At 43.2% G+C, this 14,776-nt stretch overlaps 1 protein-coding gene across 2 annotated transcripts in view; it reads left to right on the top strand.

Moving 5' to 3' along the window:
* The first annotated feature begins 977 nt into the window (after positions 1-977).
* grik3 (glutamate ionotropic receptor kainate type subunit 3) overlaps positions 978-14,776 on the top strand; it is a 160,204-nt gene continuing 146,405 nt past the window's right edge. For both annotated transcript variants that reach the window (XM_072460094.1, XM_072460093.1), the window contains exon 1: positions 978-1,250. In XM_072460094.1, coding sequence (XP_072316195.1) covers positions 1,136-1,250 — 115 coding nt within the window. In that variant the 5' untranslated portion in view covers positions 978-1,135. The remainder of the gene's footprint in view (positions 1,251-14,776) is intronic.

The raw sequence follows: 14,776 nt of genomic DNA, 5'->3' as shown, positions 1-14,776 counted from the left end.
CACCACACTGTACACACACCACCGTCTGCTCGGAGCGTGCGTAAGACAAGACGAATGGACGCGCAGACAGGCTCAGCATTTAGCCTGATAACGCACGCACAGACGACACACTGCAACGACACGACACGACACTGAAACATAAATTAGAATGCTTTGTAAATTGTAAAAACTTGACACCTTTATCTGACGGAGCTTTACTTTATCCACACTCGGAAGAGAACGCGTTTACACCACAGTGCTGAAAGTGGAGAAGCGCGTTCTCCAAAATAAACCATCAGTTATTGTGGATTCATCTACAGGAACAGTGCACACAAGACGACTTCTGCCATCAAAGGGATCCCGATCACTTCCATAAAACACTCGCTGCACTAAGTTGACAACTATGCGTAACGACGCGTGCCTCTAGTGGCACCGGGGAAGGAAGGAGGGTCCTCAGACGCACGCGTGAGGCAAGCGCCGCTTCCCTTCACCGCGCTTCCTCCGAGTGCGAGCACAAGGACATTTGATTTCACAGTGCAACAAAGGGGCTTCTGGGACATGCTTTCCCTGGACATCCCCCCATCCTTCCTCGCATAACTGGAGTCGTCTCAAGAACTACTCATCCAAGCCAGATTCCATTGTCCTGTGCTTGTTTAACATCGTTTTACTTTTCTTTTTTTTGTGGGGTGGGGGGGGGGGGATAACAGAGCCGTGTCCCCGGGCGGTCCACTTCTTCGTTTTCGCGTGCGCACTCCTGCTTGGAGGCTGCCCAAAGTTCCGCAGGCGCAGTGCCCCTTTCCTCCGCGCCTCTCCTCGCTGCTGCCTCTCCTCCACCGTAGATACATCGCGCCGTGTCGGTCGGGAGGAGGGAGGAGGGAGATACAACAGAGACTCCTGTAGCAGCCCGCGATCGCAGGTGCGCCACCCGCGACCCGCCCGCGTGAGGAGCTCCGTCCCGAACCACGCACCGTCACCGCCGCAGCCACAAAGACAAAACTGGGAGAATGTTGCAGCAAGTAAAAGAATGAGTTGGTCGCAGGCGCATCAGTCTCTGCACATGCTTTCGTCGAATTCAGTTTGGATGAGCTGAGCTGAGCCGTCTTTTGGAATTGCACGAAACAAAACAAAAAAAAGTGGATCCAGCGACTTTATAACCATGCGAAATACTTGGCTGTCTCCCCGGGAGCGGATTTGGGAATACTGGACGTCGCTGGTGGCGTGTCTCTTTTGGATTCACTACTCAAACGGGATGCCTCATGTCATTCGAATAGGTGAGTTTCTTTGGGTTTGTTTTTGGAGGCACGCACCTTATTATTCACAGCTAAAAAAAAGTTGCGCTTCATTTGAGCACATACACGCGCACTGCTCCCGTTATTCCCTTTGCCCTGTTCACATGCGGTTATTGTTGTTAGAAGCAGCAACAGGAGAGCAGTGCCAAAAGCAGACGCTTGCCTGGATTTCAAACGCAGTAATATGGTTCACCGTGACCTCTGTGTATGTTTGTAGTTAAAAACGAAATGGTGACTTGTTTTATTATGCGTACATTTATACATGATTGATTACAAATTACGAGTTTGCATGATACACACGTTGTAAAGTTTGAAGTTACAGTATAGCAAAGTTTTGTCACAAGTGTAAAACATCAGGCTTGTTGTTGTCTTCAATGTGAGAATTGTCACCTGGAGTGGGCCATAAGCGCCACGCGCCCGTCAAACAGACAGTCTCAACCCGAACGAAGATCAATACGCTTTTTGTCACAAGAGAAATCGTTTTTGACATTTGGCTGAGCGCCATCCTGGACAATTACTCAAAATGGCATTGGCCCACATTAACGCGGCGGCGGCGGGGCACGCGCGGGGACGGATCAGAGCGAGGAGCGCGTCTTAATGGCACAGGGGTTTTTGTCTTCAACGAAGAGTGAATGCTAAGTGGAATATGTTGTGCATGAGTGAGGTAAATGCTCACTTGAAAACTCACATGTGCAGAAAAGCGTGCGTAAAACATGACCGGCCACCCACTCAGCTGTTACAATACGTGCGTAAAAGTGCAAAGGCGCGTTAATTGGTGATACTAGTCAGGTGATTTAAGCCTATTTTCCGTCACGTGACCTTCACAGAAGACATATCGTGCACATATAGTAGTAAAACGTGTGGTTAATGAGCAGTGTGTTTGGTCATATGCAGATGTCACGCAGGCCTCGCCGTCCCATTGATTGACTGTCTCTCTCCGGGAGCCATGCTTTCCTTGACATTGCAGCGTGGGGACTTCGGCAATGCTTTTGCAAAGGGCATTCATCTTTAGAATAAAGCTACACCTTTCAAATTGCTCTAAAATGTCCTCCTCCAATGGGTAACATTGTTTTTTTTTTTACCCATGAAGGAAAGTTTTTTTTTAATTGTAATTAAACGAGATATACATTTACCTAGATATATGTACAATATCATAGAGGCAATTTGTTGAACAGTTTGTTATATTAAATCTTAATTTCAGTCTTATTATACTTCTCAAGCTAGGATGCATCATATTCACTTAAGGTCAAATCTAATTCTTATAATATGAGCCTTCTAATTTTGGAAATCTCCTTGAACAAAATCGATCAGTGCATCTCTAAAATGTCTTAACATTTGAGACGCAGCGCTCTATTTGTAGTGAGCAGATGCTAGGATTATATTTAGGGAAGGATTTTGCAGTGGGTGTACTGTCTAGATTTTGCTCTTGTAATCGGAGTATGAGGGTGTCAAATGCTCCAACAGAGGGTTGGTTAGTTGTTGAAACATTGGAGGTGGGCGGTGATGCTAAAGGGTTTTAGGTGGTCCCATGCATGCACTGCACCATCTGGGTAATAACAGGCATCCAAGGTAGAGATGTCGCCATTGATTTTAGTCTGATTTTTTTCCAGTTCTGTGCTTGGAACTTGAGGCCAGATGGTGTTTCGGTTTTATTTGTTGGAAAGGATAAAAAGAGCCACTAGTACTTCTGTATTTGTACTTCACACGCTGCGCCACACTTTCAGTCTTCCACCGACCGCCTTTTGTCATGTTGGTTGCTTTTATTTTTTCACTGTGTGTCACTGTTTTGCAGCCTCTCGTCTCATCCAGGAATCGTTCACTTGATAATGGCATAAAGATGAAAGTGCTTGAGCAGGAGAGGGATAAAAGCAAGGCTGTATACAATTTGTTTGCAAAAAACAACAACACAAGAAGTATGAAAAATGCCTTGTTTATTGTCATTTTATGAACAAAACGGCTTCGACGAACACTAAAGTTGGATGTAAATCAGCAAAACGTTACACTTTGACTTTTCATGGCTATCTAGTATTTATTTATCATTGCTTCCAGGTTTGAATGCCACATGTATCTCTCGAGGCACACATTTAATAAAGATACGGTCATTAAAAAGGCCTAGAAGGAAAGCGATGTGTATGGAAGGGCATCGGGAGTAAAAACCTATCACGATAATAACTGTGGAACACTACGGAGGTTACTCAGATAAGCGAAGGCAAAAGGAAACAAATGTGTCGTGGTTTATCCTCGTGGTTATTTTAGCACTGGAATGTCTGACAATGGCTGCTCTGCATGTGAATTACAAAAAATGAATGCAACATATTTAGAACCAATTTTTTAAATGTTCAAAATCAACTCATTCTTTACAGTTTGCCTTGTAATATTCCTCAATTGGGTCAAATACATTGCGGAGCGAGCTGCCCCCCTCGAGTGGTCGAGTCGACATTGTGAGATTGATTCCAGGCTCTGACAATATGCTGAATGTCTTCTCAGCTCTTCTCACCATTTTAAACTGTCCTATCCACTAAATATATATAAATACATTGCCAAGTCTGTAAGGTCAGGTTAGGGCTGTAATATGTATCGCAATCAAATTGAAGTTGTCATTTAAATGGTTGCAATTAGCCATTTGCAACAACGGCAATTATTTGAATAACTGCAAATATAAAAACATCTTGGTTATTATATGAAACCTGCAAAACTCTAAATTCAAACCTCCTGAAACATGTTTTAAAATAGGGCTGCCCGGTTTGGGAAGAATAACTTCTCTTTTCTGCCAAGTGTTGCGAAGATTTAAATTTGTGTTTCAATATTACGATTCTGTTGAAAATTCACATTTCAAACACGTCCAGGAGAATTGACAAAAGACTGAAGAAAGCCTATGAACTGACTAATGAAATAATCACATATTATTCAGAACATGTTTGTACTGATATGATATTTTGTTGTTTGTGAAGGAAATACTTAAACATAATGTAAACTTTGCGATTAGTTGATCGTGTTCATTCAAAGTGTAATTTTGTTTTATTCCCTTGCCACTCATCTTGCGGCGCCGTTCTGAAATGTTTGTGATTCTTGTTTAGCAGTTATATATTTCAGTCTTCTCTCAAATGTCAATGTCCCTGGAGGTGTTTAAAATGTGACCTTTGAACAGAATTCTACTATTAACACATATATATTAACACAAATCGCTAATCTAATCGCAACTGGAATACTGGTCAGGAAAATCGTAATTAAATATTTTTCCAAAATTGTTCATCGCTAGGTCACATCTCTTGATTTCCATCTGCAACAAAATGAAATGTGCCTTTCTAAATAAACGTTAAATAGTATAATTCTGATCAGTACAATAGACACACAGAGTATAGTAACAGTCATTCCTGGAGTGTGGATGGATCTTGTTCAGTGTTGCCTCTTCTCCCTGGCTCATATTATTCAAAGCCTGACAGGGATTTATTGAATAATCAATGGCTTTATCTACCTAATACTTAAAGCACTTAATCAGTGCCAGTTAATCAATCTCCCTCATGATTTCATGTTGCTTTCATTTCCTCCGTCTCTCTCTCTCTTTCCGGCCTCTATTTAGTGTCTTGAACGCTCCAGGCCACAGCTAGACCAGTCTTCATTATTCTGAATAGAAATGAGATAAATGGTGTTTGTGGTCATTTTGCTTGAAGCTTTTTGAACCACTTCAGAGGCTGGTCTTTATCCATGCAGCATGATGGAAAAAGAGAGCAAAATTGTGATTAGCGGTGGGAGCAGGCGTTCAAGAGCGTTGTCTTTGCCATGGGTTTGTTCTAATGTTTCCGCTCAAAATGACTCAGGCAAAGTCGAAGAATGCAAAAAGTTATTCTCATTCTTTTGGGTTCTATTTTTGATGAGGCATGAGGCTTACGGATTACTAAAAGATAAAAATAAAAATCCATCAAAATAATGTATTATTCTGCCAGTTTACTGATTACTGCTAAAATCATTACATATAATTAACTTCTTTTTTTTTCAAGTGTTTGTTGTATTAAAGTGAGCGCTTCTGATTATGAGTAATTTGCAAAGCCTAAAAACTATAATTTTGAATCCATTCAAGTTTTTGAAATGCATTGAAATGATCTCGGTTAAAGTTTTAAATTTATTTTGATATTGATAAGATGTTGAAGAGAAAAATGTCAAATTTAAGGACATATTCTTGACTGTAAAGCCACTTTATTGATAGGGCAAATCGATTAAGATTGCAATACACTGTACGCATTTTAAGGGGCATTAACATTTGAGAGAAGACTGAACATATCTCATTCTTCTTTCATACAATACATGCATTTCAACACATGTTTGCAGAGGTCAACACAATGATCTAATAAAGAGTAAATATTGATTCTTAAAAAATATATAACAGGTCAAAAACCTGAGCTGAACTGTTTTAGAATGATTTTGAGCTTTCTCAGACCTAAAACCACAGGTTTTAACCATAACAAAGTTGAAAATGTCAGTATATTGTTTTTGACCTTGAACATGACCTTACGAGCATTTTTATGAGGGTATCATGACTAAGTGTAAACTGTTCTTCCATAGAGCTGCAGATATTTCTTCCCTTGCAGAGAATACATATATACATACATGTAATATATAACTAACAGCAATTTCTGTGCTAATTCAAATTATGATTTGTACCTCAAATCATTTGGCTCAAAAATTCAGCAGAAAAAAAATAAGGCCGACATGTGACATGTAAGCTGTATTGAATTAAGAAGCCATCAGTCGCTGAGTGGAAATGAAATATTCATCATCTCCGTCTAAATCTGATCACTCCCAGGACAGTGGGGCAGGAAGCAGCACCAGCAGCAGCAGCAGCACTGGTGGAACTGCACAGGGACCTGCTGCTGAGAATACGAACAAAGGCTGGAGGTCACTGAAGAGTTGGATACAGACACAAGCTCTTTTGATGTGTAATTCTATTAGCAGTTAGCAGTACAAAGCAAGGATGTTTTACTTTGACTAAATTCAATTTACTTGTATCAGAGAATAGTGTAAAAATATCAACAACACAGCTATGGAATGGAAAGAGTGCTTTCACATTGTCCTGGTTTAGTCCTGGTTTAGTCCTGGTTTGGGTCTGGTTTGGTCCTGGTTTGGTCCTGGTTTGGGTCAGGTTTGCTCCTGGTTTAGTCCTGGTTTGGGTCTGGTTTGGTCCTGGTTTAGTCCTGGTTTGGGTCTGTTTTGGTCCTGGTTTGGGTCAGGTTTGCTCCTGGTTTGGGTCAGGTTTGGATCTGGTTTGGTCCTGGTTTGGGTCAGGTTTGGATCTGGTTTGGGCCTGGTTTGGATCTGGTTTGGTCCTGGTTTGGTCCTGGTTTGGGTCAGGTTTGGGCCTGGTTTGGGTCTGGTTTGGATCTGGTTTGGGCCTGGTTTGGATCTGGTTTGGTCCTGGTTTGGTCCTGGTTTGGGTCAGGTTTGCTCCTGGTTTGGGTCTGGTTTGGGCCTGGTTTGGATCTGGTTTGGTCCTGGTTTGGGTCTGGTTTGGATCTGGTTTGGGCCTGGTTTGGATCTGGTTTGGTCCTGGTTTGGGTCTGGTTTGGATCTGGTTTGGGCCTGGTTTGGATCTGGTTTGGTCCTGGTTTGGTCCTGGTTTGGGTCAGGTTTGCTCCTGGTTTGGGTCAGGTTTGGATCTGGTTTGGTCCTGGTTTGGGTCAGGTTTGGATCTGGTTTGGGCCTGGTTTGGATCTGGTTTGGTCCTGGTTTGGTCCTGGTTTGGGTCAGGTTTGGGCCTGGTTTGGGTCTGGTTTGGATCTGGTTTGGGCCTGGTTTGGATCTGGTTTGGTCCTGGTTTGGTCCTGGTTTGGGTCAGGTTTGCTCCTGGTTTGGGTCTGGTTTGGGCCTGGTTTGGATCTGGTTTGGTCCTGGTTTGGTCCTGGTTTGGGTCTGGTTTGGATCTGGTTTGGGCCTGGTTTGGATCTGGTTTGGTCCTGGTTTGGTCCTGGTTTGGGTCAGGTTTGCTCCTGGTTTGGGTCAGGTTTGGGCCTGGTTTGGGTCTGGTTTGGATCTGGTTTGGGCCTGGTTTGGATCTGGTTTGGTCCTGGTTTGGGTCTGGTTTGGATCTGGTTTGGGCCTGGTTTGGATCTGGTTTGGTCCTGGTTTGGTCCTGGTTTGGGTCAGGTTTGCTCCTGGTTTGGGTCTGGTTTGGGCCTGGTTTGGATCTGGTTTGGTCCTGGTTTGGGCCTGGTTTGGATCTGGTTTGGTCCTGGTTTGGTCCTGGTTTGGGCCTGGTTTGGATCTGGTTTGGTCCTGGTTTGGTCCTGGTTTGGGTCTGGTTTGGTCCTGGTTTGGGTCTGGTTTGGGCCTGGTTTGGATCTGGTTTGGTCCTGGTTTGGGTCTGGTTTGGGCCTGGTTTGGATCTGTTTTGGTCCTGGTTTGGTCCTGGTTTGGGCCTGGTTTGGATCTGGTTTGGTCCTGGTTTGGTCCTGGTTTGGGTCTGGTTTGGGCCTGGTTTGGATCTGGTTTGGTCCTGGTTTGGGTCTGGTTTGGATCTGGTTTGGTCCTGGTTTGGGTCTGGTTTGGGTCTGGTTTGGATCTGGTTTGGTCCTGGTTTGGGTCTGGTTTGGATCTGGTGTGGTCCTAGTTTGGATCTGGTTTGGGTCTGGTTTGGATCTGGTTTGGTCCTGGTTTGGGTCTGGTTTGGATCTGGTGTGGTCCTGGTTTGGATCTGGTTTGGGTCTGGTTTGGGTCTGGTTTGGATCTGGTGTGGTCCTGGTTTGGATCTGGTTTGGGTCTGGTTTGGGTCTGGTTTGGATCTGGTGTGGTCCTGGTTTGGATCTGGTTTGGTCCTGGTTTAGTCCTGGTTTGGGTCTGTTTTGGTCCTGGTTTGGGTCAGGTTTGCTCCTGGTTTGGGTCAGGTTTGGATCTGGTTTGGTCCTGGTTTGGGTCAGGTTTGGATCTGGTTTGGGCCTGGTTTGGATCTGGTTTGGTCCTGGTTTGGTCCTGGTTTGGGTCAGGTTTGGGCCTGGTTTGGGTCTGGTTTGGATCTGGTTTGGGCCTGGTTTGGATCTGGTTTGGTCCTGGTTTGGTCCTGGTTTGGGTCAGGTTTGCTCCTGGTTTGGGTCTGGTTTGGGCCTGGTTTGGATCTGGTTTGGTCCTGCTTTGGGTCTGGTTTGGATCTGGTTTGGGCCTGGTTTGGATCTGGTTTGGTCCTGGTTTGGGTCTGGTTTGGATCTGGTTTGGGTCTGGTTTGGATCTGGTTTGGTCCTGGTTTGGTCCTGGTTTGGGTCTGGTTTGGGCCTGGTTTGGATCTGGTTTGGTCCTGGTTTGGTCCTGGTTTGGGTCAGGTTTGCTCCTGGTTTGGGTCTGGTTTGGGCCTGGTTTGGATCTGGTTTGGTCCTGGTTTGGGTCTGGTTTGGGCCTGGTTTGGATCTGGTTTGGTCCTGGTTTGGGTCTGGTTTGGGCCTGGTTTGGATCTGTTTTGGTCCTGGTTTGGTCCTGGTTTGGGCCTGGTTTGGATCTGGTTTGGTCCTGGTTTGGTCCTGGTTTGGGTCTGGTTTGGGCCTGGTTTGGATCTGGTTTGGTCCTGGTTTGGGTCTGGTTTGGATCTGGTGTGGTCCTAGTTTGGATCTGGTTTGGGTCTGGTTTGGATCTGGTTTGGTCCTGGTTTGGGTCTGGTTTGGGTCTGGTTTGGATCTGGTTTGGTCCTGGTTTGGGTCTGGTTTGGATCTGGTGTGGTCCTAGTTTGGATCTGGTTTGGGTCTGGTTTGGATCTGGTTTGGTCCTGGTTTGGGTCTGGTTTGGATCTGGTGTGGTCCTGGTTTGGATCTGGTTTGGGTCTGGTTTGGATCTGGTGTGGTCCTAGTTTGGATCTGGTTTGGGTCTGGTTTGGATCTGGTTTGGTCCTGGTTTGGGTCTGGTTTGGGTCTGGTTTGGATCTGGTGTGGTCCTAGTTTGGATCTGGTTTGGGTCTGGTTTGGATCTGGTTTGGTCCTGGTTTGGGTCTGGTTTGGGTCTGGTTTGGATCTGGTTTGGTCCTGGTTTGGGTCTGGTTTGGATCTGGTGTGGTCCTAGTTTGGATCTGGTTTGGGTCTGGTTTGGATCTGGTTTGGTCCTGGTTTGGGTCTGGTTTGGATCTGGTGTGGTCCTAGTTTGGATCTGGTTTGGGTCTGGTTTGGATCTGGTTTGGTCCTGGTTTGGGTCTGGTTTGGGTCTGGTTTGGATCTGGTTTGGTCCTGGTTTGGGTCTGGTTTGGATCTGGTGTGGTCCTAGTTTGGATCTGGTTTGGGTCTGGTTTGGGTCTGGTTTGGATCTGGTTTGGGTCTGGTTTGGGTCTGGTTTGGATCTGGTTTGGGTCTGGTTTGGGTCTGGTTTGGATCTGGTTTGGGTCTGGTTTGGGCCTGGTTTGGATCTGGTTTGGTCCTGGTTTGGGTCTGGTTTGGATCTGGTGTGGTCCTAGTTTGGATCTGGTTTGGGTCTGGTTTGGATCTGGTTTGGTCCTGGTTTGGGTCTGGTTTGGGTCTGGTTTGGATCTGGTTTGGTCCTGGTTTGGGTCTGGTTTGGATCTGGTGTGGTCCTAGTTTGGATCTGGTTTGGGTCTGGTTTGGATCTGGTTTGGTCCTGGTTTGGGTCTGGTTTGGATCTGGTGTGGTCCTGGTTTGGATCTGGTTTGGGTCTGGTTTGGATCTGGTGTGGTCCTAGTTTGGATCTGGTTTGGGTCTGGTTTGGATCTGGTTTGGTCCTGGTTTGGGTCTGGTTTGGGTCTGGTTTGGATCTGGTGTGGTCCTAGTTTGGATCTGGTTTGGGTCTGGTTTGGATCTGGTTTGGTCCTGGTTTGGGTCTGGTTTGGATCTGGTGTGGTCCTAGTTTGGATCTGGTTTGGGTCTGGTTTGGATCTGGTTTGGTCCTGGTTTGGGTCTGGTTTGGGTCTGGTTTGGATCTGGTTTGGTCCTGGTTTGGGTCTGGTTTGGATCTGGTGTGGTCCTAGTTTGGATCTGGTTTGGGTCTGGTTTGGATCTGGTTTGGTCCTGGTTTGGTTCTGGTTTGGATCTGGTGTGGTCCTAGTTTGGATCTGGTTTGGGTCTGGTTTGGATCTGGTTTGGTCCTGGTTTGGGTCTGGTTTGGGTCTGGTTTGGATCTGGTTTGGTCCTGGTTTGGGTCTGGTTTGGATCTGGTGTGGTCCTAGTTTGGATCTGGTTTGGGTCTGGTTTGGATCTGGTTTGGATCTGGTTTGGGTCTGGTTTGGGTCTGGTTTGGATCTGGTTTGGGTCTGGTTTGGGTCTGGTTTGGATCTGGTTTGGGTCTGGTTTGGGTCTGGTTTGGATCTGGTTTGGGCCTGATGTAGACTTCACTTCTGGTTCTAGTCCTGGTTTAATCATGGTCTGATCTAGTCTAGGAGAGAGATGGGAGATCGAAATGTATATTATCTCAGTTGCTGTTTTGTAGAAATGGGTGTATTGTCTATCAGTGAAACTTTTGAAACTGACCCTAATCTCCCAAACACACCTTCCTGATGCATTGTTAAACTATCATCAGAATATCATTTGCAAGATAATGCAAACAAATACCGCCCACCCATAATCCAGGTTTAGTTCATGTTTTTTTTACGTAAACCCAGCCAAAACCAGCACTAAGTAAGTATAAATGAGGACACAAGAGGACCCTTTTACCAGCAGGTTTGACAGTTTGAGCCCCACTTCTAGCGTGGCATGTTGAGTAATGGTATTTTATTTTCTATTGACTATTCAGACTCATTCAAACACATTAAAAAGTCCTTTTTATAACATAGACACTGGCATTTTAAAAGAAATTGTCAAAATAGAATAACATTTTTCATCAAAACTACACTTTTTTTGTTGATACGTTCTGTCTAGAAAACTTCAGTAACCATAATTTTCAACATTTATTAAGGATAACATATATTTTAAATGTCTCATTGTACAAAATAAATAATAATAAGTCAACTAATAAAATAAATTATAATGCATAAATAAAATAAAAAGAATGTGTGTGGTTTGGGCTTTTTATGGCTAGTCATATATTTTTTTTTTTAATACCGTTATATTGTAAAAAAAAAAAAAAAAAGATCATTTAAAGCTGAAATAGAATATTCCAGATCAGATCAGATTCTAATCAAGTCTAATCAATCAACATTTACATTATTTTAATCCTTTTTTCGCTTCATGTATCCTGCCTGTTCCTACAATCCAATAAGAGGATACATCATGCAGCCCTATTGTCAAAATGGTTGAACAGAATCCCGTGCAGAGGTGTGTGCCACCTCTCCACCGGCGCGCACACACATATTATTATATAGTCTATCCGCCTCATTCTGGAAACATATGTGCGGTCTCATTGGGCCTCTTGTACACAATCCAATTCCACTCTCACTGTCAGCACTCGCGCGCCGTGTCATTAGCTTCAATCTCACTGATGAGGAACGGCAGATGTTCATTTTGTTGAGTCTGTCTTTGAATGCATCGTCTTCTGTATATACTCGCCTGTCTGTGATCCGGTGTATGCTGTAGGAAGACACGATTTTGCTGTAAACAAATTCTGTGCTCGATTTGAACAACGATAGTCTGGCATTAAACTTATACAACTTAGCATATATTCAAGGTGTTTTTATTACTCAAAAATACCTTGACAGACATGCATTCTTACTGTGCGGTCATCTCTCCCCAGATCTGACATGTAACCTGTGTTGTGGCATTACCTGCATGTCAAGAAGATGGATATGTTTAATGTCATACTGTGCAGCATTCTAGACAAAGCAATAACATCCTGAGAAAAGTAACATAATGCACTATTAAAGGAGACATATTGTGCGTTTTTCAAGTACTTAGTAACAAAAACAGATCCACTTACTTCCTGTTCAAAATTGTAGAACTGATAAGCCCCGCCTCTTCATTTGGCGTTTCACCGGGAAAAGCAGTGGATTGTCATTTACATGCTTTTAGTTTTGAAAAGTGACATTTTAGAACTTGGAGTCTTGATTTGTCAAACAATCACAACGTACAGGGAAGTGGGCGGGGACAGAAGGTAGGTGACAGCAGGAATTTATGGAGCACTTGAGCCTCAGTTGCAGGACAATACAGGATTACTCAAACATGCATGAATCGATCAAAATGCAACTTCAAGTGAACTAATGATGAGGAAACACCGTTGTAACAAAGCTGAAAGCTTGTTAAAGTTGCATAATCCGTCCCCTTTAAGTAACAGTCTTTGTACTAATATAAATTCAAACGATTCCCCCTGCAGCATTTCCACCTATAGACGTATTGCACTTAACTCAATATTATCTGCAATGCTAATGCTAATGGCTGGTGTAATACAAAAACTACTTTACGCTGCCCTTTCATTCATTCATCTTTTAGTGATTATAATTAGAGTCAAGAGGAGGCACAATGCAAAAGAACTATGACCACAATGCAAAGCAACTATTTATAAAGCACATTTGATGCAGTTCTGTGTGCACAAAGTCAATGGACACATTTTGATTATTAAGTAGTTTTACATTAATTATGTGGTTTACTATGAACAAAATGTAAAATAATCTACGTCTAACTCCAAGTCTAAACTCTGGCTTACTTTGATGACACAGGTCTTGAAGTAAATGTACCACGTATAGTATAATTCAATTGTTGTTATTGCAAATCCTAATCTATATTCTTCTTTATGTCCTGGTTTGGTCTAATAGTGTGTAAGTCTCTGAAGTGCTCGTAAGGTCTTTCCCTGACGGCGCCAGAGAAGAGCAGGTACTTAGCCTCATGTTCAGTCACACATAATAATTCTCATCCATTAATCCCGGCCTCCAGAGGCTAATAGAGCAGATCTATCTACCAACCAGTAAGATAATCCTGTGCCACAGCAGGGCCCATGGAGCCCCGGCTAGTTTAGCCTTAGCCACCGCTCGCAGCCAGCAGATGGTGTTTTCATATCATGCTACAAAGTGTGCACTCCAAAGTGAAAAGTCAGCTCCGAGCATGTGTCTCCCATGAATCTACAAAGACGAGGAAATGAGCACTTTGTTCACGCATTTGAGTGTTTTATAATACACTGAATACAATTATAGAAGTTCCCAGATGAAAAAAAGGTAGAATGAGGTGAAGTTAGAGGACACATAGTATGCATTATTGTTACTGGCCTTTAAACATGCTCTAAAATCACTTTCAACTCATCAGGTTTTGGTGCTAGCATTCCATCTACTGGCAGCAGAGGGAATTACTATGGGCAACATGGTAATTCATCATTTGACAGCAAAAATGCTTAAGACTGGAAATGATTTATGTAGTTAAAAACAGCTCAAGAGACCTCTGGATTTTCACATTAAATGTCACAAAACTGGGACATTTGAAACTGAGTGTATTTGTGAGGCTCAGAGAAGGAGCAGAGAAGACACAATTATAAGTAAGCTTAATGAAACAAGAAGCAAAATACAACCCCCAATGTGTATTTTGATGAGGGAACAAAGGGATAACATAGTTAAACGTTTTTAGATAATATCACAGTGGCAATTTGTAGGATTCATTAGATTTCCATGTGCAGTTTAAATAATTACACAAAATTCCCAGGTACTCACGGAGATAATTCTTAGGTAAAGCTGTAATAAGTACAGTATAAATGAAGCACAGTCCGTATTTTAAAGTGTTTGATGAAATTCTTGACTGGATGAGATTCAGACTTGCATGTTTCCTGATAGGTAGAGTTTTCTGGAGTTATTAAGTTGAAACACTGTTAGAGAGATGGAGAGGCTGAAGCAGCTGAAGGTCTTGGTGTTGCAATAACAGTTGAAAAAGAGTTGAAATAACAGGATGGAGGAAGGGAGATTTTATATGAATTGTTTGAATCAATAAATTGTTTGATTTACATATTTCTTCTTTAACATTAGTGGAAATTTGTCTTGAACTCAATTTTTTGTGCAACGCAAGATACATTCTGCTACACGATTAAGCTTAAAAAATGTATTATGTAAATTAACATCCAAAAATAGGACTAGAATTATTTTAATCCCTATATATATTGGTTGGTTTAACTAATTCTTTACTAGTTTCTGTGCAAAGCAAGAGCCATTTCCCAACATTCTTTCTGTGACTAGAAGTACAGAATTTGCTTCATTGTATTGAGATCACAGCATATTGTGAATGCATTTTCGAAACACTAAATATAAAATTGTCCTGATTACGCATATATTGTTGTTATTTTGACTTAAGACAAGAGTCTACAGTACAAAGCATCAGAATCAACCGCCTGATACTACTCACCGCACCACGGGTTGCCGGGGGATTCCATATCATTATACGACGGCTGCGTTTTGGATTTGACAGTGTTTTGAAAATCCAGCGTGTGGCTATTTCCCTTTCGAACGTCTCTCTGCCCATGCAATGAATCACATTTCATACTCCAGCCATTTGTCTTTATTACGTGCCCTTGTCCTTAGCGTTTTTCTATGTCATCTCCTCGGGGCGCCGCTGTGTGCAAGACAAATACAATCAGAAACACGAGCAGAGGAAAGCTAGGTTTGCCACATCACGCTGGTATTAAGAATGAGC

The sequence above is a fragment of the Eucyclogobius newberryi genome, unplaced genomic scaffold, assembly GCF_026437365.1.
Source record: "Eucyclogobius newberryi isolate DKJ021-1_F unplaced genomic scaffold, fEucNew1.0.hap1 SCAF_3, whole genome shotgun sequence".
Taxonomy (NCBI): Eukaryota; Metazoa; Chordata; class Actinopteri; order Gobiiformes; family Gobiidae; genus Eucyclogobius; species Eucyclogobius newberryi.
The sequence above is the reverse complement of the archived record's forward strand: the minus strand, read 5'-3'. Positions and strand labels throughout refer to the sequence as shown.